Source organism: Sapajus apella, unplaced genomic scaffold (assembly GCF_009761245.1).
Source record: "Sapajus apella isolate SASKATOON/1434 unplaced genomic scaffold, GSC_monkey_1.0 scaffold42, whole genome shotgun sequence".
Classification (NCBI taxonomy): Eukaryota; Metazoa; Chordata; class Mammalia; order Primates; family Cebidae; genus Sapajus; species Sapajus apella.
In genome coordinates, this window is record NW_022436982.1 from 1843349 (window position 1) to 1867852 (window position 24504).

At 37.4% G+C, this 24504-nt stretch overlaps 1 protein-coding gene across 3 annotated transcripts in view; it reads left to right on the top strand.

The window, feature by feature from the left end:
* Positions 1-24504, top strand: part of DDX58 (DExD/H-box helicase 58) — a 65504-nt gene that overhangs the window by 2468 nt on the left and 38532 nt on the right. The window contains exons 2-9 of one of the 3 annotated variants that reach the window (XM_032299992.1): positions 12049-12183; positions 18589-18770; positions 19720-19867; positions 20474-20593; positions 22363-22470; positions 22870-23023; positions 23552-23810; positions 24123-24285. In XM_032299992.1, the coding sequence (XP_032155883.1) occupies positions 12049-12183; positions 18589-18770; positions 19720-19867; positions 20474-20593; positions 22363-22470; positions 22870-23023; positions 23552-23810; positions 24123-24285 (1269 nt within the window). Of the gene's footprint in view, positions 1-12048; positions 12184-13880; positions 14285-18588; positions 18771-19706; positions 19868-20473; positions 20594-22362; positions 22471-22869; positions 23024-23551; positions 23811-24122; positions 24286-24504 lie in introns of those variants that run through there. The other 2 variants (XM_032299993.1, XM_032299994.1) reach the window with 2 other exon arrangements.

The window sequence follows — 24504 nt, forward strand, 5'->3', positions numbered from 1 at the left end:
ATCTCGGCTCACCGCAACCTCCGCCTCCTGGGTTCAGGCAATTCTCCTGCCTCAGCCTCCTGAGTAGCTGGGATTACAGGCACACGCCACCATGCCCAGCTAATTTTTTGTATTTTTAGTAGAGACAGGGTTTCACCATGTTGACCAGGATGGTCTCGATCTCTTGACCTCGTGATCCACCCGCCTCTGCCTCCCAAAGTGCTGGGATTACAGGCTTGAGCCACCGCGCCCGGCCAATTTTTGTATTTTTAGTAGAGACGGGGTTTCACCTTGTTGACCAGGATGGTCTCGATCTCTTGACCTCGTGATCCACCCGCCTCGGCCTCCCAAAGTGCTGGGATTACAGGCTTGAGCCACCGCGCCCGGCTGGGTTTTAAAGGGATATTATTTAAACCTTTTAAGCTTTGTATTTTCTCTGTATGTACATAAAGATAGACACACAGAGATAGGTAATAAACCACATATGACTTACACCATCTATGATATACTTGGACTTTCTTATTTGTCCTGGATTTTCTTCTTCTTTGTTTTTTAACAGTCATTTTACCTGAGGACAAAAATTTACCATATAAGATGCTTTGTCATACAAAATTATTTTCTTTATAACTTTCTTTACCAAAAATATATCTTCATGTTCGTAACTTTCTCCACATCTTCCTCTTCTACTTGTTCTTTTCTGTCTTGTTTCATAAATAACCTTTCAAGTCCATAATTTGAATTATTAATAAACTTTAGATAACTTCTGAATTAGATAACATTTTTTTTTTTCTGAGTAAAAACACACATTGTCTTTTGCACATTTTATATACAGAATTACATATTAACTAGAACTTTTATCCTTAGTAACAACCTTAAATTTTAGTGAAAACCTAGGAAGCAAGAAATCTTGAGCTGCGTAGCAGATATCAGTATTTAATAGATGAGAACCATTCCACAATTTTTACAAACATGTTCCCCGCCTCATAACCATTTCTTAATTGGAAATGACTCAAACATCCAATGATTATATGTCTGATTATGCCAAAAGTTCACCTACAGCACTTGACCATTTTATTTATTTTAAGCAGTTTATCCAGATTATTTCTGCATCATTTCCTTGTTAACCATTTATTACCTGTGAATGTCAGGTGTTCACCTAAATAACCTTAAAATTAACTACATGGACATTTTTGCCAGTAACTCAGAAGTTAGAGCTGTTTTCATTAACACCATCAAATTAGTCTTATAAAGAATTCACACAAATATTCACTGGGCTTATAGTTTTATAACCTTTTGCCAAACTCTGATACCTCAAAATATCTAGCTGAGACAAATATAAAACCCAGACAAAAATGTATGCTGACAATTCTAAAGACATTTCTATTTTTATTTTACCAATAGTTTTTTTTTGTTTTTTTTTTTGAGATGGAATCTCACTCTGTTGCCCATGCTGGAGTGCAGTGGTACAATCTCTTCTCACTGCAACCTCCACCTCCCAGATTCAAGCGAGTCTTCTGCCTCAGCCTCCCAAGTAGCTGGGACTACAGGCCCATGCCACCATGCCTGGCTAATTTTTTGTAATTTTAGCAGAGATGGAGTTTCTCCATGTTGCCCAGGATGGTCTCAATTTCCTGACCTTATGATCCACCTGCCTCAGCCTCCCATAGTGCTGGGATTACAGGCATGAGCCACCGTGCCCAGCCTTATTTTACCAATAATTTTAAAGACAGCTTGTTAAAGATTTACTTAAGTCATGTGAACTTGAAAAACACTCTGGATTTAATTTATGAGCAGTCTTTTATTTATAAGCCAATTTAGTAGATATAGTATATAACATAGTAAATGTACATCTAGATAAACGCACCTAAACATGTATACACACACAAAGATCCAATAGCCTTTACCTTGGAACTCTAGCCATGAGATAGCAATGCAAGCTCACCAATCTACAACCAAGTCCACATGGCTAAACTTTGTCCAAGTTGATAATTCAGTGAAGGCTGTGAACCACAATTTTGGGTAAAGTAGTTTCCATGTCAGTTTGATTTTTAGAAGCTAGATTCCAAAGAACCCTGGGGCAAACAGCACTACAGAAGAACATCATAGAAACTACTCACCAGGCCCCACCCTGCTTAGGACAGCAGCATAAAAGCAGAATACCCGGTTCTCCACTTGGCTTTCCCATTCAACAGCCAACTCCAGATTACAAATAATATTGGGGCAAACAGTAGTACAAAAGTGTATTTGTTTACTGAATTCTGATTTCCTATGACTAAATTCACACCACACACACACACACCCCAAAACAAAATTCAACTGCTATTGCAACAGACAAGCCCTAACAGTGTCCAGACTGTTAAGGTTTGTTAAGTCAAGGTGCTTTTCTCTCTCAATTGGGCTTTATTAACCTACAAACAAATTTCTTAGGGATTTTCCAAATTGAGAGGAGCTGATCCCACTGTTTGGTACTCAAAAAAGACACGAACTTGGCCAGACACAAACACAGCAATTACAAGCATGCTCCCTAGAGTATCATACTGAAAGAGCCAGGGTGTTTCCCTTTCTTGGTCAGTTAGACTTGTTTAATCTGCAAATGGAAGCTCCTTTTAAAATTTCCCAAACTGAGAGGAACAGATCCTGCTCTCTGGGCCAGAAAAGGACACTTGCCTATCCAGATGCCAATGTTACATTTCAAAGGCTGTTCTTCCTAACAATCAGGAACTCAGTTGGGGTGGCAGAGGTGGGGCCAGAGAGACCAACACTTACTTCCAGCCAAAACTGGGTGGGCAGCTGCTTAGGAACGCTTCTGAGACTCCTGGACCACAGCAACCCAGCCTTGAATAACACATTTCAGTTAGGGAACCAAAATCTGTTACAGAAACACCAAAAATCTGTTACTGGAGCACCAGGGGTTCTGTGTGGCCCAGGTTCTGCTGCTGGCCACACAGAAAGCCAAACAGGGAGACAGTGAGTATTGCCAGGGAAGAAGGCTTTAATTGGGAGCTCCAGCCGAGGAGATGGGAGATTAGTCTCAAATCCATCTCCCTGACGCACTAAAATTAGGGGTTTATATAGCAGGGAAGAAATGTAACTGTGTAGGAAAACAGGAACTCAGGAGTGGTAAGGAAGCAATTGTGATGAATGAGGGGCCTGACCTTTCATTGTCTAGAGGTGATAATCTGGTTATCTAGTTCTTTGATACTTTTTAAGATATATGGTGGTCTTTTTGCTGAGAAAAGATCTTAGATAAAACAAATGTAAGATTCAAGCTTGAAGACCCGAAGGGTCAATTTCTATTTATCCAGAAGAACTGTCTATGGGACATTAATCAGTTTCAGGATTGGTGTTTGGAGGTTGAATAGAAAGAGCCTGGGATGGAATCCTGTGCAAGCCCTCATTTAAGAGAGGAGAAAAAGAGACTGGGAAAGAGTGCCACATATGTGGGCAAGGAGGCATCACAGAAACAAAGGGAGAAAGATGCGGTGGATAAGATGGCTGAATGATGCTGAGAACCCAAGCTGTGTCAAAACTAAAAATAACTTTCTCTTGACTTTGGCATTATTGACTTTTGGGGCCACCCACAGGACTAATTTCTGTGGAGTAGGGATGAAGGTGAAGCTATAAGATGGTTGGGAAACTAACCGCAAGAGTAGACTGAGGAATAAATAGATAAACGTAGGCAGTTCTTTTGAAAATATGATCATCAAATTAAAAATTCCAGTGGAGGTAGTGTTTAATAGCATCTTCACACAAACCCAGACTATATAATTTGGTTACAATGTGGGTTCCAAGAAAGGAGTGAGAAGACAAAACAGAAGCAAAAATAAATGGAAAAAAAATAGGAAATTTTACTTGTCTGAGAAAGAAACAGCACTTTGTGTATGAGTTTAATAAGACGGGAATACGCTAGTAGGATTTTCATATTTCTGAGATGAAGAAATAATCATGTAAGCATTCAAGAAAAACAAATATGATCACTCAGGTTTCCTCTAATGGAATCAACATCAAGTTGATCTCTGACTTCTCTGCAACTCTAATGTAACTAGAGAGTAAAATTGTGTGCAGAATTTTGAAGGTAAAACAAAGTCACCCCAATTTTATATTCAGACAGGTCTTTATGAAAGCAAGAAAAGAAAATATTACTGTATGTGTGGGGTCTCATATATATTATGGAAATTATTGGAAATGTGATTCCTAACAATAAGAATTGAAAAAAATTAATAGCTTAAAAAAAGGAGTTCTTATAATGCAAGAATTAGTCATGAATGTTGAAACTAGGCATGTAGAGTTGATTTTAAATAATTTTATAAATTTGTCCACAAAAGTAAGTGTAATTGTCAAGCATTTTTAAAGAGAGGATTTACATATGGTAAAAAATAAATAAATAAAATTTGGATAAAAATGTTAGATTGAGTCTGTAAGGAGCTAGGGAAAATATGATAAATAAGAGTTAAATCCCTTGCCTCTAAAGGGGGAGACTTGAAAGATACTGTTTTCCACTTGCTTCTGTAGTTTTAAAAGCTATATGAATGGTTACAGATAATGATACAACAATGTAAAGGAGGTTATATATGTTTCCTTATTCTAGAGAAGAGAAAAGAAACTAGTAACTTAAGCTAACCAGAAAATACAGGAAAGGGAAATATAAAACAAGGTAACACAAGGAAAGCTAGTTCTATCAGTTATGGCCATGTAATTAGGTCAAATGTCTTTTAAGTAAGTTTAAATGAGTCAGAAAGCAGGGTTTTGTCATTTGCCAAAGACCCATGTAAAGTATAATAACATAAAAAAAAAAAAAAAAAAAAACCGGGGCCAGGCTTGGTGGCTCATGCCTGTAATTCTAGCACTTTGGGAGGCTGAGGTGGGAGGATTGCTTGAGCCCGGAAAATTGAGCCTGTGGGTGGTGAGCTATGATCATGCCACTGTACTTCAGCCTGGGTAATGGAGCAAGACCCTGTCTCAGAAATAATAAATAAAAAAGAGATAAAGAAGGGACAAAGGTATATTAAATGCAAACAAAAAGAAAGCAAGAATTATACTTAAATTTCACTAGCAGAAAGTATTAAGATAAAAAGATAAAGGTAATGAAGCAGAAAAGGCCAAGAAACAAACCTCTTGAACACAAAACTGGGAAGGAAGTGGTGATTTATTTGGCCAGGAGCTGCAGCAGCATAGATGCCTAACAGCCGAGCTCCCCTAACAAAGAAAATCCCTGCCCTTTTAAAGGCTTACAACTCTAGAAATTACATGTGAAAGTGTCTTGATCCATGAAGTAGGTGTGGGGTATGTGACTTAGGTGGGGGTGTGGTCGTGTTTAAGTAAAAACAATGCCTTCTGGAAAGATTGCTCCATGCCATTACTGCAATCTATAGGAGGGTGATTGAGCCCCTGTCTGTCAGCCTTTACTTCTCCTACTGAAATGCAATGTAGAAGTCTAGGAGGAAGGGCTCTTAGAAGCTTAAGAGGATTAATGGTCTTCTTCCTCAGTGTTAAGATATCACAGTGAAGATTTGGTACACATAAATTTTTGTTTAATAAATATAAGAAAAATGGGAATTGTAAGACATCTTTATTAGTACTGCTAAGTCAGTTAAATGATAATAAATATATAAATGATCTGTTTAATGTAATATGGTTGATTTAATGTCTATATTTTTTGTATCGTATAGAGAATATATCCTTTTCCCCCAATTCTTAAAAACCTTTGCCAAAGTGATCATATATGAGTTACAGATAAATCTTTAATAAAATCCCAAAGCATAACTTTTATGAGTTTTATTTTTCAATTTGTAGGCTTCTGTGACTCTGTCCAAATGTCTTAACTCCTCTATGCCTCAATTTCCTCATTTGTAAAATCAGAATAACAACTGTGTTTGGGTGTTTTGAAAATTAAACTGCATGACATTAAATTCATGTTAACTATTATTCTGCATACCAGAAATTAATCATAGGTTTAAAAAAATTACCATATAATTTCAAAATAGCATTCTTTTGCGTAACTCCCTAGCAAAATGAGAAAATCTAAACAAGTATAGCTACTTTCAAAAGTAAGCATAGCAATCAGCCCACATATTATATATTTTAAGATGTAATAAGCTTTTAATCAGAATTTATAGCCTAAATAGATTTATTGGTATTTCAAAAGAATGAAAACTAATAATTAATTTGACTCAAGTAATTGCAAAAATAACAGCATAACTCCGAAGAAAGCAAATTGCCTAAAATAAATAACAAAAACAATATTCCCCCAAATTACCAGAACTAACAGAGTTCAGTGTTGTTGGAATAGATATGTAAAGTAAAATCGGAGGCCAGGCATTTTCATCTACTGGAAAACAAGTGAGACTATGCTGGAAAAAATAGTATTTTCATATACTGGAGAAACAAGCTAGATTATATAACATTTCCCTAAATGCATAAAATATTCTTACAAATCCAATTTAGAAAAAATGTGAATGACCTCTCAAAACGAGCTATGAGACATGAACAGGAAATGTTTTAAGAAAAACCCAAAACAAAAGACACTGGCCAAAAGTGGAAAATGTCCCACAAGAAATCATTAAAAACAGTGAAGTTTGTTTGTTTGGTCTGTTTTTATCTCTCAGTTTTGCAAAGGTTATGAAGATTGAGCAAATTTAGCGCTATGGAGGGAAATAGCATTCATATATTATGGATGGAGGGTAAGTCAGTACAGTTTGGAAGATATTTGGGCAAAATGTATTAACATTCATTTATTCATTTATGGATTGATTGATGGTTGAGACAGAGTTTTACTCTGTCACCCCGGCTGGAGTGCAGTGGCGTAATTTCAGCTCACTGCAGTTGCCACCTCCCAGATTCAAGCGATTCTTTTGCCTCAGCCTCCTGAGTAGCTGGGATTAGAGGTGCAAGCTACCATGCCTAGCTAAGTTTCATATTTTTAGTAGAGATGGGATTTCACAATGTTGGTCAGGCTGGTCTTTAATGCCAGACCTCAAGTGATCCGCCTGCCTTGGCCTCCCAAAGTGCTGGGATTACAGGCATGAGCTCCTGTGTCTGTCCTCAACATTTAAAACCATATACCATTAAACTGAGGAATTATACTTCTGAGAACTTATTCCAGGGAGAAGTTGGTAAAGCAGGTACAGACATAGATGTGTCTACACTAAACATATTTTAGTTACCTATTAATAAGGAATACATTAAATTATAGTACATTTATGAGACATAAAACAATGTAGCCACCAAAAGTTAATGTAGATACATATTTATTGATAGGAAACAACATCTCTAATCCCTTGAATGGAAAAGAGCAGATTGTTGGATCTTATTTATTTAAAACTATATATTTATACATATAATGAGTTCCTAGAAGGATGGTTTCCAGAGGATATTACATATGATTTATTCTGTGTGATGCGATTTGGGTGGACTTTTACTTCTTTATACTTTTCAAATGGTGCTTGAAATGTTTACATTTCGTAATCATTTTTATAAGCAGAAAAACAAATTTTATTTGAAAAACATAAATATAAAATCTAATTTATTGTGGTAACAGAAAATAGAAGATAGCATTTAACAACAAAATGCTGAAGTGATATAAAGAAAACTATGAAGTCCCTGAAGAGAAGTCTGGCTCTAATTTGAGTGAGGAGGAGACAGCCTAAGTTTCTGCATGGGGACTATAGGTTTGTAAAAATGTCAGATCTCCCCATGCTAATTTATAGAGTGCAATAACAATAAAAATACCAGAAAGTAAGTTAAAAAAAAAAAAAGTATGCTGAAGAACATCTTAATTTTTAATGTTAAAGATACCTTTGAGGTCATCTTTTGGTTTCCTCTGCAGAGGCAACTATTGTTATGAAGTTGACTTACATTTTTCTTGTTTATGCCATTTTACTTTAGAACATGCATCTCTATCCACATGCTTTTTGGGTTCAACTCCTTTTTCTGTTAGATTGATAGTTTTTCTCTATTCCTTATTTTTTTTCTAGGCTGCTTTGGAAGCTCTAGATTCTATTGGTTAACTTTAATTGTGGCATATATATATGTGTGTGACACATATATATGCATTACACACACATACATACATTCATATACACATACCTACATATGTTTTTGAGACAGTCTCGTTCTGTTGCCAGGATGGAGTGTAGTGGTGGGATCTCAGCTCTCAGCTCACGGCAGCCTCTACCTCCTGGATTCAAGTGATTCTCCTGCCTCAGCCTACTGAGTAGCTGGGATTACAGGCGCCAGCTACCACGCCTGGCTAACTTTTGTATTTTTAGTAGAGAAAGGGTTTCACCATGTTGGCCAGGTTGGTCTCGAACACCTGGCCTCAAATGATCTATCCACCTCGGCCTCCCAAAGTGCTGGTATTACAGGCATGAACCACTGTGCCTGGCCATGACAAGTATATTTTATCAGTCAGAGACCAGAAATACTAATGAATATTATGGCTGGATTATACAACTTTTGACTCATATTTTTTTTGCCATCAGTGGAAAGCAAAAGGAGCTTACCCACACTCTCCCCATGCCCATACCCAGCATCTCATTTACTATAATGCTGTCTGCAATCAAACATTGTGATTACTGACACTAGTTACATCTTGGAAAAGGAGCATTGAAGCTGTGTTTCTCCTGGAGAACTTGTGTGGTTCCCTGGAAGCTTCAGGGCTTTTCTTACTCACAGGTTGTCTAGGATGTTTCAAGGCAGACCTTGGTGTGGGCTTCAGATTTTTTTTTTTTTTTTTGATGGAGTCTTGCTCTTTTGTCCAGGCTGGAGTGCAGTGGTGCAATCTTGGCTCACAGCAACCTCTGCCTCCTTGGTTCAAGTGATTCTCCTGCCTCAGCCTTCTGAATAGCTGGGATTACAGGTGCCTGCCACCATGGTGAGCTAATTTTTGTATTTTTAGTAGAGACGGGGTTTCACCATGTTGGCCAGGCTGGTCTCGAACTCCTGATCTCAAGAGATCCACCTGCCGCAGCCTCCCAAATTGCTGGGAGTAGAGGTGAGCCACTGCGCTCGGCCTCAGATCTTTTATAATATCCCTTTGGAGTCAGAGGCCAACCATGATTCTGGAGAGGCACCAGGTGCACAGTATTCCGAGTATCCATTCCTTTAGTAGCACTTTTTGGACACATGCATGAGCCAGGTACTGTGCCGATGATTACAAGACAAATGTTCTAAGTCACAGTCTCAGGTAGAAGACAGGCCCACAGTTACTACATACTACACAGTGTAAATGCTTTAGTCAGAGACCTCTAAAGAGACTGAGAAAGTAGAGAAGGGATCAAGCAGTTCTACCTTGAGAAGCTGAGGTTGGCATCACAGTGGACCCCAGGACAGCAAAGACAGTGGGAAATACTGCCAAAGATGAGGTTTTCTGTGCCTGTTGGTGCTTTCGAGGAAACTGTCACTACTATGGATGTTCAGGCCAGGTAGCGGAAGGATGGGCCTGACCACATGCAAAGTAAATCTGAACTGCCCAGGATACTGCAAGGCAGTTTATGTGGGAAGGTGGTAGCTGTGGCTGAAATAAATTTGCATCTCCACATGGAGTATCTGTAATGGCTGGTAACATGCCAAAGTGAAGCTCAAGCAGCAGGGAGGCCTGGGAACAAAAGGACAGCTGTAAGGACTGGGCTTAGGAACAGATGAACTGACTCTGGAATACAGTAGGATTGTGGGTCCAGGGAAGCTAGGATAGGTGATCAGATAGGTTGCTGCCATGGGTTGAATTGTGTTCCCCCACCCAAAAGATACGTTAAAGTCCTAATCCCCAGTACTTCAGAATGTGATTTCTTTGGAGATTATATCTTTACAGAGGAAATTAGTTAAAATGAGGTCATACTAGAGTAGGGCAGGCCTTCAGATCAGTATGACTGGTGTTCCTTTAAGAAAACAGCCATGTGAAGACAGGGAGAGACAAAGAGAATGCCACGTGAAAACATAGGCAGAGGTCGGAGTGATGTGGCCACAAGCCAGAGAAACAGAAGGCAGAGTTGGCGGGAGTGTGGTCACAAGCCAAGGAATGCCAGCAGCCACCAGAAACTGGAAGGGCAAGGAACACATTCTCCCCTAGAGCCTTCAGAGGAAGCATGACTGCTGTCACCGCGATTCACAGTTCTGGCCTCTGAGAACAGAGAGAATAAACTTCTGTTCTTTAAATCACCTGGTTTGTGCTAATGTGTTATTGCAGCCATGGGAAACTAATACAGAAGGCTAAAATGAAAAAGATAAGTATTGGCCAGGATGTGTGGAAATTGGAATCCTCTTAGATTACTGGTGGGAATGTAAGATGGTGCAGCTCCTTTGGAAAATGGTTTGACAATTTCCTACAATGTTAAAAATGGAGTTACCATATGAACTAGAAATCTCACATCTATGCATATACTCAAGAGAAATGAATATATACATCTTCACATAAAATTGTTCATGAATGTTCAAAGCATGTCTATTTGTAATAGCCAAAATGTGGACACAAATATATACTAACTGTTGAGTGGATAAACAAAATGTGGTGTGTCCATACAATGGGTTATTACTTGGCAATAAAAAGAAATGAATAATAACATGCTACATGGTTAAACCTTAAAAACATTATGCAAAGTTAGAGAGGCTAGACACAAATACTACGTATAATATGATTCCATTAATATGAAATGTCTAGAATAGGCAAATCCATGGACACTCAATTTGATTAGCGTTTGCCTGATGCTAAGGAGAGGGAGAGTGGGGAATGACTGCTAATGGATGTAGGTTTTCTTTTTACATTAACGAAAATGTACTAAAATTAGATAGTAGTAATGGATTCACACTCAAAAAAGTCGTCGAATTTTGTTATTTGAAAGGGTTGATTTTTTTTTTTTTTTTGAGACAGTTTTGCTCTTGTTGCCTAGGCTGGAGTGCAATGGCCCAATCTCGGCTCACCGCAACCTCCGCCTCCTGGGTTCAAGCAATTCTCCTGCCTCTGCCTCCCAAGTAGCTAGGATTACTGGCATGGCTACCATGCCCAACTAATTTTGTACTTTTAGTAGAGATGGGGCTTCAGCACTTTGGTCAGGCTGGTCTTGAACTCCTGACCTCAGGTGATTCACCCACCTCAGCCTCCCAAAGTGCTGGGATTACAAGTGTGAGCTGTCATATCTGGCTGAAAGGGTTGATTGTATTGTTGTCAAGACAGAGACCTTGGCAGAGATTCCTTTAAGTAGAGCAAGAGTATAAGGTATTCCTTCTTCTCTTCCTTCCTTCATTCAGCATACCTTTGTTTAGTGCCTATTATGTGCCATATCCTCTTCTATGAGAATATGGTGGTTCACCAGCCTGACAACTAGCTTACTTTCTTGGAATTTGCATTCCATCAGCAATGAAAAAAAAATTATGAAATATTAGGTCATACCAAGATAGTGTTTTTGTCACTACTTCCCAGGCATGAAATTAGTGTACAAAGTTAGAATGAAGCACCATCAAGTTGATAGTTTTCTCCCAAAAAGACCATGAAAGTATCTCTTCCTTCCTTCCTTGTCCTATTTCAAGACAAATTTTCACTCTGTTGCCCACACTGGAGTGCAGTGTTGCCATCATAGCTTACTGGAACCTTGAACTCCTTGGTTCAGTGATCCTCCCACCTCAGCCTCCTAAGTAGCTGAGACTACAGATGTGAGCCACCACACCCAACTAATTAAAAAAATTTTTTTTGGTAGAGGCTGGGTGCAGTGGCTTACACCTATAACCCCAGTACTTTGGGAGGCTGAGGCAGGAGGTTAGTCTGAGGCCACCATGATTTCTCTTTTGTTGCAGGGAGACTTTTTTACACATCTTCAAGAAACCCCTTTTCTAGAGTGTGTGCTCAGCCCTCCATACCAAACTAGAAGTTTTCAGAGAGGATGGGAAAAGTAGATTGGTGAAGAATGAGTGTGTTGAGCCTGGGCAGAGGTTTTGCTGCTTTTCTAAAGATTCTTCCAATGCTGTGATTTGTTACAATTCCTGTCCCTATTTGGAAAGGTCTGGTGATCCTCTTCTGGTTATTCTTCTAATGATGAATGGTTCTGCAGTTTGATGTGTCATTTTTGCTTCTGTTTGTAGAAGAGGTGCAGTACATTCAGGCTGAGAAAAACAACAAGGGCCCAATGGAGGCTGCCACACTTTTTCTCAAGATCCTGTTGGAGCTCCAGGAGGAAGGCTGGTTCCGTGGCTTCTTGGATGCTCTAGACCACGCAGGTTAGTTCATTTTTAAAAATCACAAATCAGAGTATATTACTTTGCTGCTTGACAATGCTTTAAAAGTGAAAAGCTATTAATTTTGTAGTATCCACTTTGAAGTATTCACTTTGAAGTATCCACTTGTGCCACTAAGAGGCACGAACTATACCAAGTCTGAGGCAGTGTAAAAACTATTTTTTGGCAGATGACATAATTGTCTACCTGAAACATCCACAAACATCTGCAGAGATATTACTGTCGCTAGTGGAAGAGTTAGCAAGATTATTTGGATATAAGGCCAGTATGCAAAAATTAGCTGCATTTCTGCCCACTGAAAGCAAACAAAAAATGTAATCTGCAATGAAGTATCATTTATAATAATTGTAATGTGTTTAGGAATAAGTCTAACAAAAGATGTATAAAGTCTGAATGGAGAAAATGATAAAATGTTATTGAAAGATATTAAATAAGTCCTAAATAGAAATACATATCCATGCACATAGAGGAGACTTGATATAAAAATGTCAGTTCTCCCTACATTAATCTGTATATTCAATAAATTCTAATAAAAATCCTACATACTTTTTCAATGAGTGTGGCAAGTTGATTCTACAATGTCTGTGGAAGAATTATGACCCAAGAATAGGCAAGACACCCCTAAAGAAGACAAATTTAGTAGACTGGGGCTTTTCTTTCTACATGTCAGCATTTATTAGAAAGCTACAGGCATCGAGAAAGTGTAATGTTCGTTCTGGCATTAACAAACTGACCATTGAAATAGAGTAGAGACCCTTTAATTAGACCCATATGTTTATCGAAACCTGACATATTAGATATCACTGGGAAAGAAGGATTACTGGGAAAGAAGGGGCTATTCAAAAAATAGCATTTATAAACAGAATAACATTGAAAATCAAACAAACTTAAGCTAGACGTGGTGGTGTATGCCTATAGTCCCAGCTACTCAGGAGGCTGAGGCAGGACGACTGCTTGAGTCCAAGAGTTTGAGGCTGCAGCGAGCTATGATGGCACTGCTGCACTTCAGCCTGGTCAACATAGGGAGACCCCCATATTTAAAACACCCTAACTTTTATGCCCATGTGGATACAAATAAATAAATTTGTATTCTTACCTCATGTTTATCAAAAGCACTATAAAGAAAGTAAAAAAAACAAATCACAAACTCTGGGAGAAGATATTTGCAAAACGTATAATCACCAAAGGATTAGTATCTAGAATATATTAAAAAGATCTTGAAATCAATTGGAAAAGGAAAGAAAACAAACAGCAAAAAATTTGGACAAACATTTCAATGAATGTGAAGCATGAAAAGTGAATAAATGTATGAGAAGATTCTCACCCCAGATAGGAATTTGGACATTGTAGATTAGGAACACAGTGAGATAACATTTTATAACTACTAATCGATAGCAAATCTTAAGAAGTCCAACGGTGTTAAGTCTTAAAGGAGATATTTAATGGAAATTTTTTTTTCAGACGTTGTCTTGCTCTGTCACCCAGGGTGAAGCGCGGTGGTGCAATCTTGGCTTACTGCAGCCTCCGCCTTTTGGATTCAAGCTATTCTCATGTCTCAGCCTCCTCAGTAGCTGGGAATACAAGTGCCCACCACTGTGCCCGGCTAATTTTTGTATTTTTAGTAGAGATGGGGTTTCACCATGTTGGTCAGGTTGGCCTCGAATTCCTGATCTCTGGTAATCCACCTCACCCACCTGCCTTGGCCTACCAAAATGCTGGGATTACAGGTGTGAGCCACCACGCCCAGCTGGAAATCTTAAATATCACTATATGGAGTGTAAATTGATACAACTATTTTGAAAAATAATTTGATATTACCTTGTAGAGTTCAACTCTCATATATCTTTCTATCCAAAAGTTTCACTCTTAAGTTTGTGCCCTAGAAGACCTTATACATGTATTCCAGAATATGCTTATAAGAGTGTTCATAGTATAACTTCAGTAACAAAAGCAAGCAAACAAAACTGGAAATTACCCTGATGTCTTTTACGATGAGAATGGATACATAAGTTTTATAATAGTTAAACATGGTCCATTAAACTATAATGAAAAGGTATGAACGCATCTATAGATGACAACTCAGGTGAGTCTTAGAAATGTAATGTTGAATTTTTAAGAGAAACTTATGTCATAGGATATAATATTTATAAAGCCCCAAAAAGCTAAACTTAACATACTGCTTAGGGAATCAAATATATGCAAGTATAAAAAAAATCAAGGCATTGATTTATTGAATACAGGAACGCAGTGATTGACAGGGAGAAAAAGGAGTTAGAAAGATAAGGCACATACAAATATTGGAATATGGTAGCTCTTAAGTTGGGTAGTAGGTTCACATATGTTCATTTTCTTGTTACATTCTTATATATGTAACAAATATTCTGGTGCATGCATCAAATATTACATACTTTTAAAATTTCTGTTTTCAGAGCTATGGTGTGTTCTATCAATAGAAGAATTGTGAAGTTCAAAAATTTGGAAAGGAAAGCTTTATTTTTCATAAAGGGCTGCAGCCTGCATGGTGGCCATTTTGACAGGCTGGGAAATGCAGCCTCCAGCCAGAAGCCAGAAATAGGCACTTTGAGGGTAGGAGGAGTAAAACAGGCTTATGCTGAATGGGGTGACCAAATATTCAGTAAGCTACAGGAGGAGTCATGAATATGAAAGCAGAAGCATGCACCTGCACAGTTGAGCTTCATGCCTTTCCGTGGGACCCATGTTCAAAAACTGGCAGTGTTAGCCTGATCCAAGGGTGGAGTTTTTGGCCCTCTGATGTCAGAAGGTGAAGCAGAGGACATGAAAATCCTCACTGCACATCCTCCATAGACTGACGAGACCCACTCCGTGGTTTGTGGTCTCTTAGGAAGAAATGTTGGTTGGTTGTTGTATTGAAACTGCAGAAGGGAGGAGAAGTCAGGGATTGGTTGAAATCAGCAATGGAGCAAGCGTTTCCAAAGGGCTGGTTTCTGTTTCTCTTCAGAGAAAGCACTGTTTCTCCACTTTGGGGATATAATTAATCTGGACATTATAAGTCATTTTAATCCTTACCAACCTGTTAGGTAAAAATAGTACTTTTAATTTTTATTTTAAAACTTGAATAAGTTTTAGCATTGAAAGTCCTAGCTGGAGCAGTTAGGCAAGGAAAATAAAGAAGTAAAACAATCTGTTTGCAGATGGCAGAATCTTATACGTAGAAAACCCTAACGATTTTAGAAAAAACTATTACAACTAATTCAGAAAAATTTCAGGACACACAAAATTGACACCAGAAGTAGTCACATGTCTATATACTAACAAATAATCCAAAGAGAAAATTAAGGTAACAATTCCATTTTATAATAGCATCAAAAAGATTAAAATAGAAACCTAACCAAGGAGATAAGAACTCATACCTTGAAACCTACAGAAACATTGCTGAAAGAATGAAAAATGACACAAATAAATGGAAAGACATCTGCATTCATGAACTGGAAGACTTAAGATGCTTATACTTCCAAAAGTGAGCTATAGATTCAATGCAATCCCTATTAAAATCCCATTAACATTTTTTGGTAGAAATAGAAAAAATTATCCAAAATTTATAGAGAATCTCAAGGCATCCTGAATAGCCAAATTTTGATAATGAGGAATAAACCAGGAGACCTCACCCCTCCTGATTTAAAAACACATTACAAAGCTATAGCAATCAAACTGATGTGGCATTGGCATAAAGACAGACACATAGGCCAAAAGAGCACCCAGAAATAAAACCTGAAGTATATCATGGTCAAAGATGCCAAGACCTCTCAATGGGGAAAGGACAATCTCTTCAGCAAATGTTGAGAAAACCGGATATCCATATGCAAAAGAATGAATTTTGACACTTAAACCATGTATTTACAGTTCTCCACAGAAACAGAACCAATAGGATATTTTTATGTGTGTGTATATATGATGAGCTATTTATACACATTGTTACTTACATGTATGTACATATATTTTTGGAATTGGCTCACATGATTATGGAGGCTGAGATGTCTCATGATTTGCTGTCTGCAATCTAGATAATCAGAAGAGCAGTTGGTGTAATTCAGAGTCTGTAGTCCTGAGAACCAGGACCTCTGACGTCCAAGGGCAAGAAAAAGGATGAGCTCAAGAAAAGAGAGAATTTGCCCTTCTTCTGCCTTTTTGTTCTCTTTTAGTCTTCAATGGATTGGATGATGTCTACACACATCAGTGAGGGTGAATTTTTTTTTACTCAGTCTGATTCAAATGCTAATCTGTTCTGAAAACACCCTCACAGACATACCCAAAAATATTTTACCAGCTATCTGGGCATCCCTTAGCACAGTCAAGTTGACACATAAAATTAACCATCACATGCTATATACAAAAATAAACTCAAAATGCATTAAAGACCTAAATGTAAGACTAACAGTATAAAACTCCTAGAAGAAAGCATAGGGGAAAAACATCATGACATTGGACTTGGCAGTGATTTCTTGGACATGATACCAGAAGCATAGGCAATAAAAGCAAAAATAGACAAATGAGACTATATGAAACTTACATGCATCAAGGACATAATAGGGTGAAAAGTCAACCTATGGAATGAGAGAAAATATTTGCAAGTCATGTACCCGATAAAGGGTTAATATGTAGACTATATCAAGAACTATTACAACTCAACAACAAAAAATCAAATTAAAAAATAGGCAGAGGGGCTGGGTGCATGCCTGTAATTCCAGCACTTTGGGAGGCTGAGGCAGGTGGATCATCTGAGGTCAGGAGTTCAAGACCAGCCTGGCCAAGATGGTGAAACCCCTTCTCTACTAAAAATACAAAAATTAGCCGGACGTGGTGGCACATGCCTGTAGTCCTAGCTACTCAGGAGGCTGAGACATGAGAATTGCTTGAACCCAGGAGGCAGAGGTTGCAGTGAGCTGAGATCATGCCACTGCACTTCAGCCTGGGTGACAGAGTGAGACTCCATCTCAAAAAAAAAAAAAAAAAGAAAGGCAAAGTATTTGAATAGACATTTATTCAAATATGGTATACAAATGGCTAATGAGTATATGGAAAGATATTCAACATCACTAATCATCAGAGAAATTCAAAGCCGCAATGTGATATCATCTCACCCCAATTAAAATGGCTTCTATCTAGAAAATAATGTTTATTGGTGAGGATGTGAAGAAATTGGAACCCTGTGCCTGATTGGTAGGAATGTCAAATGGTATAACAGCTATGGAAAACAGTATGGCAGTCCCTCAAAAAAATTGAAAATATGTATCAACATATGATCCAGCAATTCTGTTTCTGGTGTATTTCCAAAAGAATTGAAAGCAGGGTCTTGAGATATTTGCACATCTGTGTTAATAGCATTATTCATGATAGATTACAAGGTAGAAGCAACTCAAATGTCCATCTGTGGATGAATGGATCAACAAAAATGTGATATACACATACAATGGAAAATTATTTTCAAGGCTGAATGCCTTGAAAAACAAGGAAATCCTGACACATGTTGCAAAATGAACATACCTTAAGGGCGTTGTGCTGAGTGAAGTAAGCCAGTCACAAAAAGACAAATACTGTATTTTGCTACCTATATAAATTATCTAAAGTAGTCAGATTCATAGAAACAGAGTGGTGGTAAACAGGAGCAGGGGGAGGGGAGAAAATGTAGTTTTATAGAGTTTTAGATTTGCAAGGTGAAAAAGGTGTGAATTTCTGTTTTATAACAAAATGAATTAAACATGACTGAAGTGTACATTTAAAGATAGTTAAGATGGTAAATGTTTAATCTGTTTTTTACCACAATTTAACAAAAGAGTGAGGTTGAACATCTTGTGTATGTTTGTTGGCCATTAGTATTTTCCTCTGAACTTTCTAAATATGATTTTAAAATAAATATCTTTTAAAGGCAGATAGAATAATATTAGGTAAATTTCCCATTTACTTAATATTAACTTAGAAAAATTAGAAGGAAAGTTCCTTGGGGGCAGGAATTAAGATTTCTATCTCTTTTTGCCTTCTTTACTGCTTTCCACTGAGAAGATATGATAACAAACCTGTTGAATCTGACTTTGTAAAGACAAATCAGAGATTGTAGGTGAAGTTCATGGGGTACTTTAGAAGAAAGATTTTATACTAAGATGAAAATGTAAGACTTCATAGTTGTTGTTAGTACTTTTTCCCAATAGATAATAAACATTGCTAGACCTCAAGTGTTTGGTGACTAAAATGAACAGTGTTTTCTTTTTGAAAAATCAATGACAATTGGGGGTAATTTATAGATATTTCTTGAATTCTACCACCATATATTCAAATGCGATTTCTGTGATACTAATCTGGAAGTATTTTTCAGTTGGTTTCATGAAAGTCCACTTTTTTCTTTCTTTTCAGGTTATTCTGGACTTTATGAAGCCATTGAAAGTTGGGATTTCCAAAAAATTGAAAAGTTGGAGGAGTATAGATTACTTTTAAAACGTTTACAACCAGAATTTAAAAGTAGAATTATTCCAACAGATATCCTTTCTGATCTATCTGAATGTTTAATTAATCAGGAGTGTGAAGAAATTACACAGGTAAGTTAATATAAATACTTAAATTGGGGAAATAATTATAACATGGGACTTCTATTTTCCATACTGTTTTAGACCTGAGAAAGATCACTGAAACCCACAAAAGTACTCATAGTCTAATACTAGACTAGTACTTTTAATGTGAACTGAGTAATTTTTATGTCACAAAGATTTTCTTGAAGTTTGCTGTATTTTCAGTTAACATCACCATAGTCTGTGAACAGTATTTTATGCTAATTTAAATTGAACAGTTGAGCAAATGAGAAAAGACTACAGACTCTAGCAGTTAAGTGTTTAGACTCTGGACACAGGAATTTTGTTAGAATCTTAGCTCAACCACTTACTAGTGGTATGATCTTGGGCAAGTTACTTAGCATCTCTGAATATCTGTTTCTTTGTGTGTAAAATGTAAATAATGTGCCTTATTAATATGGTATTTTTGTAAGGTTAAATGAGATAATATATGTAAAGTACTCATATATGCCTTGCACAGAGTACGTGTACAATATGCTTTAGTTATTATGATTAATAATAAAAGTCACACAAATTTCTCTACCCTGAAAAAAATTTGTAAATATTTTGTTATCTGTTTCCAAATATTGCTATATGCCAATATATTCATGTTGGGAATGGTCGTCAAATGATTATTTTCCTAATATTGTTGATGAGGATCTTGGAGGCAATGAGAAAGCTTGGCTTGACATAGTGACAAGGTTTGACATAGTGATGAGAAGGCTTGTCATGTGTCAAGGACAAGGATGAAGGAAAAGGCATCTTAAAAGACTATTGGGTAGGGCAAAAATGGTCATGAATATGACCCACTGAACCATAATGTTCAATGGCTTTAAATCAGATAGTACATGAACTGATGAACTGACATTTCTTTGGTAAAAACTGATAAAGGGAAAGCTTTTGGGATAATTGATCAATAAACTACAGTTGCCTTGCTTAGATTTGCTCCACTAAGGGAATGATGGCAGGTGCAGAGAAATTGGTGGAATGCCTTCTCAGATCAGACAAGGAGAACTGGCCCAAAACTTTGAAATTTGCTTTGGAAAAAGAAAGAAACCAGTTCAGTGAGCTGTGGATTATAGAGAAAGGTAAGACACCGTGCCCTCCTCACATCGCTACTTAGGGCTTCGCTCATTCCGGCTGGTCTTTTACATTCCGTCAGAGGCGTTTTCCCCTCAGCCAGACCTACAGCTCTAGTGCGAGACCAGCAGGAAGCTCAATTCTGGGAGGGAGGCAGTTTCAAAGGCTGAGTTTGATAAACATCTGAATGTCTAGTCTTAGCTTTCCTAGGCTTCTGTCTGTATAAATACACATCTGATTTCTTGGGTCAAGAGTCAGTCAGAAATGGAAGACACGAATGTCTGCTAAATCATGCCCCTCTTTTTTTTTTTTTTTTTTTTGGATGCTTATGAATCCCTCCGAGGTCTGGTTAAAATGTGGATTCTGATTCAGTAAGGCAATACGTTCCACACTTTGAGCAATATAGCTGTAAATTACATTGGAGGTAAACTCTAAATTGAGATTTTAAACTTAAAATGATTTATTTAACTATTTTAAAAGGTGAAGGGGAGTGGTTGTGAGATATTTTAATAGAAGTTAAAAATCTTAGTGTTATGACTTTTATGTGGAGCTTTCACCATCAAAACTATAAGCAGATTATATTAAGATTCTAAGACTTTTTTGGTCTTAAAAAGGTATAAAAGATGTGGAAACAGAAGATCTTGAGGAGAAGATGGAAACTTCTGACATACAGATTTTCTACCAAGAAGATCCAGAGTGCCAGAACCTTAGTGAGAATTCATGTCCGCCTTCAGGTATCCCACATTGTTTGTTCTTTTCCACAATCGTGCTCTTCTGGTATTTGGTGTGGGGACATGTTTTGCAATACGAGAAGTCACAGCCTTGTAAAAAGGTTTGTAAGGAAAATTGGAAAAGATAATTTATATTACAATAGATACCTTTTCTGTCTTTAGAATGCCATTCTCTCCTTCTGGTTCTTCTTCCACTATCTTTCTTTTCTTCTTTTACTATCTTTTTTCTTCTTTTACCACTAAGAAAGTATGTGTGTGACTACATTGGAAGTGCACATACAGTCTTCACCAAAACGCAATGTCTATGAATTCCCAAATCAGTCTTGCTTTCTAGTCTTTCTAAAGAAAGACTTTAGAAAGTCTTCTTTTTCTGAGCCACTTGCTCAGTTTCTTTTAAGGATCCCAGGGCTGCCCTGCAAGTTGATGAAGTTAGTGTGCAGCTCCTTTTTCGCATGTACACAAAGGCTCTGTATAAGTTAGCTGTGGCCCTATGAGGGCCCCTTATCTTCTTGAAGCATATTTTCTTGGCAGTTTTATGAGACCAGAAAGTTGCATACTATGCCATAATAAAGAGTTGTTTATAAAAGAGCATCAGGAAAGAAATTAGGTTTAATAATGAGCAGTGTTAGAAGAAAAATGATATTAGGATAACTCCATAGAAATAAAATGTGCAGATTACTTCTGCAACTGGATGTTACAAGTGTCTTTTTTTTTTTTTTTGGGTCATTCCAGAATAAAATCTGTTACCCTGGAAAAAAACAAAAACAAAGAAAAAAGAGAATAAAGTCAATGAATATGCATTGCTTTAAATTTTCTGATGTGAAGATTCTTACATCTTTTTTTGTTTGTTTTTGAGATGGAGTCTCGCTCTGTCGCCTAGGCTGGAGTGCAGTAGCGCAATCTCAGCTCACTGCAACCTCGGCCTCCTGGGTTCAAGCGATTCTCCTGCCTCAGCCTCCCAAGTAGCTGGGACCATGGGCGTGTGTCACCACAACTGGCTAATTTTGCATATTTAGTAGAGATGGGGTTTCACCATGTCAGCCAAGCTGGTCTCTAACTCCTGACCTCAAGTGATCTGTCCACCTTGGCCTCCCAAAGTGCTGGGATTACAGGCATGAGCCAGCGTGCCTGGGCCTTAGATGTCTTTTCTGTGAGGGTAATTCACTTAACTTTTTAGAAATTTTCCCTTTCTCTAAAACGGGTAGGTTAGACTCAGTAGACAATTTCCAAAGTCTTTGCTAGCTTTAACATTTTATATGTTTACCTGTTACTGAGATAAAGCCTTTGATTATTTTTTAAAGCTTCTGGTTGTATTGAGGGAAAATGCGTTTGAGAACCTGAAGAAGAACAAAGTATTATTGCTACTTAAGAAATTGCTTTGGTAACAGTTTGGATTTCTTCAAAGATCTTGGAAGGATTTGTTGCTTTGTTCCATACAGCACTGCCCTTAACAAATGGACAACCTGTCTTACCCAGAATTGGGCAATTCTTGCTGTGGTTTCTCTTTGTTAGGCTTCCATGATTGTAAAAAATAATTTATGGTTTTTTTTTTTTTTTTTTTTTCATTCTTACTATCAATACTTTGTCACTGAGAGAATTTTGTACTTCAGATTAGTGGAAAAGCTAGAATGGTTAACAAGGAAAGGATTCTAAACTGTCTCCAATGAGGCTCTTCTTGCTGGAGTCAGAATTTGTGGACTTCAGACTGTGGCTATTTCCCTGATTCCTCAGAGCAGGAGCTATTTGGTAATTTTGTTTCTTTTGTATTCCAGAAGTGTCTGATACAGACTTGTACAGCCCATTTAAAACAAGAAGTTACCAATTAGAGCTTGCTGTGCCTGCCAAGAAAGGAAAAAACACAATAATATGTGCTCCTACAGGTAAGCCAATTGCCATTACTTATATAGTTTTGTTTGTTTCTTTTTTTATCTTTTATTGAATACTGGGACAGAATGAGCAAGTTTCAGTTTTTTCCTTGTTCCATGTGTCTTTTGAAAAAACTGTCCTAATAACATAATCCTAATGTATTTTATGGGACATGAGAAGGTAAAGAAAAGTGCCCTCTGTTAGCTTGCTTTTGGGTTCTGGCTGTTTGCTTGCTATCTAGGGAGTAGCTTGATATTTTTTAGTCATAGTGTAAATTCCGTAATTGTTAACCCATCTGAATTATCAATTAGTCAGCTCTGTGGTATTAGAAGAGCAAAAAATAAATGTCTTTTTAGAGAAATATCTAATATCATATGAATTACGTGTTTTCTTTTTTCCTTACATGTTAAAAGGTTGTGGAAAAACCTTTGTTGCACTCCTTATATGTGAACATCATCTTAAAAAATTCCCACAAGGACAAAAGGGGAAAGTTGTCTTTTTTGCTAATCAGATCCCAGTGTATGAACAGCAGAAATCTGTATTCTCAAAATACTTTGAAAGACTTGGGTAGGTATAATAGTTGGTTCAACTTCTTTTTCTGCAGCTTCATGTAATTGATGTGATTTCTGTTTTATTTTTGAAAAACAATGATTAAAAAAATTTATATTAGATTCAGCTTTTATATAATCAGGATATAATTCATTCATGGATTCAAGTCTTTTTTGTTATATGTGCCAGAAATCTTCAACTCCCCTGGTTTGCCCTTGTATGGGGGAATAAATGACCTCAGGGATAAATGTGATGTGTAAGTGGCACATTTAACTTCTTTAGTGATTTTATACTTTATTCGATATTACTCTTTTAAGTTTTCTTTTCTCTCTTAGTGACTTAATATATACTACTATAAATTACAACTAGCTTGGATTTATTGATCAGGCTAAGCACTTACAGTGCTATGTGCTAAGGACTTGCCTACAGCTATACTCCTTTTGGACTCGGGGAGAACTTAATCAGTTGATGTTCTGATCTAGCATTTCATCTTCATGGTTCCTTATTCACATTGTGGTTGGTAATATGTAATTTCTGTCATTTCAGGTATAGAGTTACAGGCATTTCTGGAGCAACAGCTGAGAATGTCCCAGTGAAACAGATTGTTGAGAACAACGACATCATCGTTTTAACTCCACAGATTCTTGTGAACAACCTTAAAAATGGAACAATTCCATCACTGTCCATCTTTACTTTGATGATATTTGATGAATGCCACAACACTAGTAAACAACATCCATACAATATGATCATGTTCAATTATCTAGATCAGAAACTTGGAGGATCTTCAGGCCCACTGCCCCAGGTATCTCCAAAGTCAGAGGAATTCTTCAGAAAAGCTATAATCTTCCTAACTTTTATTTCTTACTCTTGTGGCCACATTGAAGATGTCCTTCTCAGGTCCTAAGTCCATATTATACAACTCATTTTTAATTTTGGCTCATTTATTCATTTGTTCACTTAGTGAATACGCATTATATGCCTCCGTGTACCATATGCTATGTGCCAGAAAAAACAAAAACAGAAGCTCTGCTCCAGCAGGAAAGAGTTATATGAAGAGTTGTGGAAACATTGTGCTATTTCTGAGACATCTAATGATTTGGAATGCTTCTTACAGGTCATTGGGCTGACTGCCTCGGTTGGTGTTGGGGATGCCAAAGACACAGGTGAAGCTTTGGATTATATCTGCAAACTGTGTGCTTCTCTTGATGCGTCAGTGATAGCAACAGTCCAAGACAACCTGGAGGAACTGGAGCAGGTTGTTTATAAGCCCCAGAAGTGTAAGTTGGATCCAGGAACAAGCCCTTTGAGATTAGGTTACTCTCTGCTAGCAGTAGTTCAGAGCCATCTAGACGAACACTGAACTTTGACTCTTTCTCTGTTTAGTAGAAAATATTTAACTCTGAACTTGAGTAATAGTCACATTTTTAGCCTCTCTCTCTAACTGAGCTCTCTTCCCAAGCAATGGATGAACCTCAGAAGTGGCCTGTAGAGAGCAA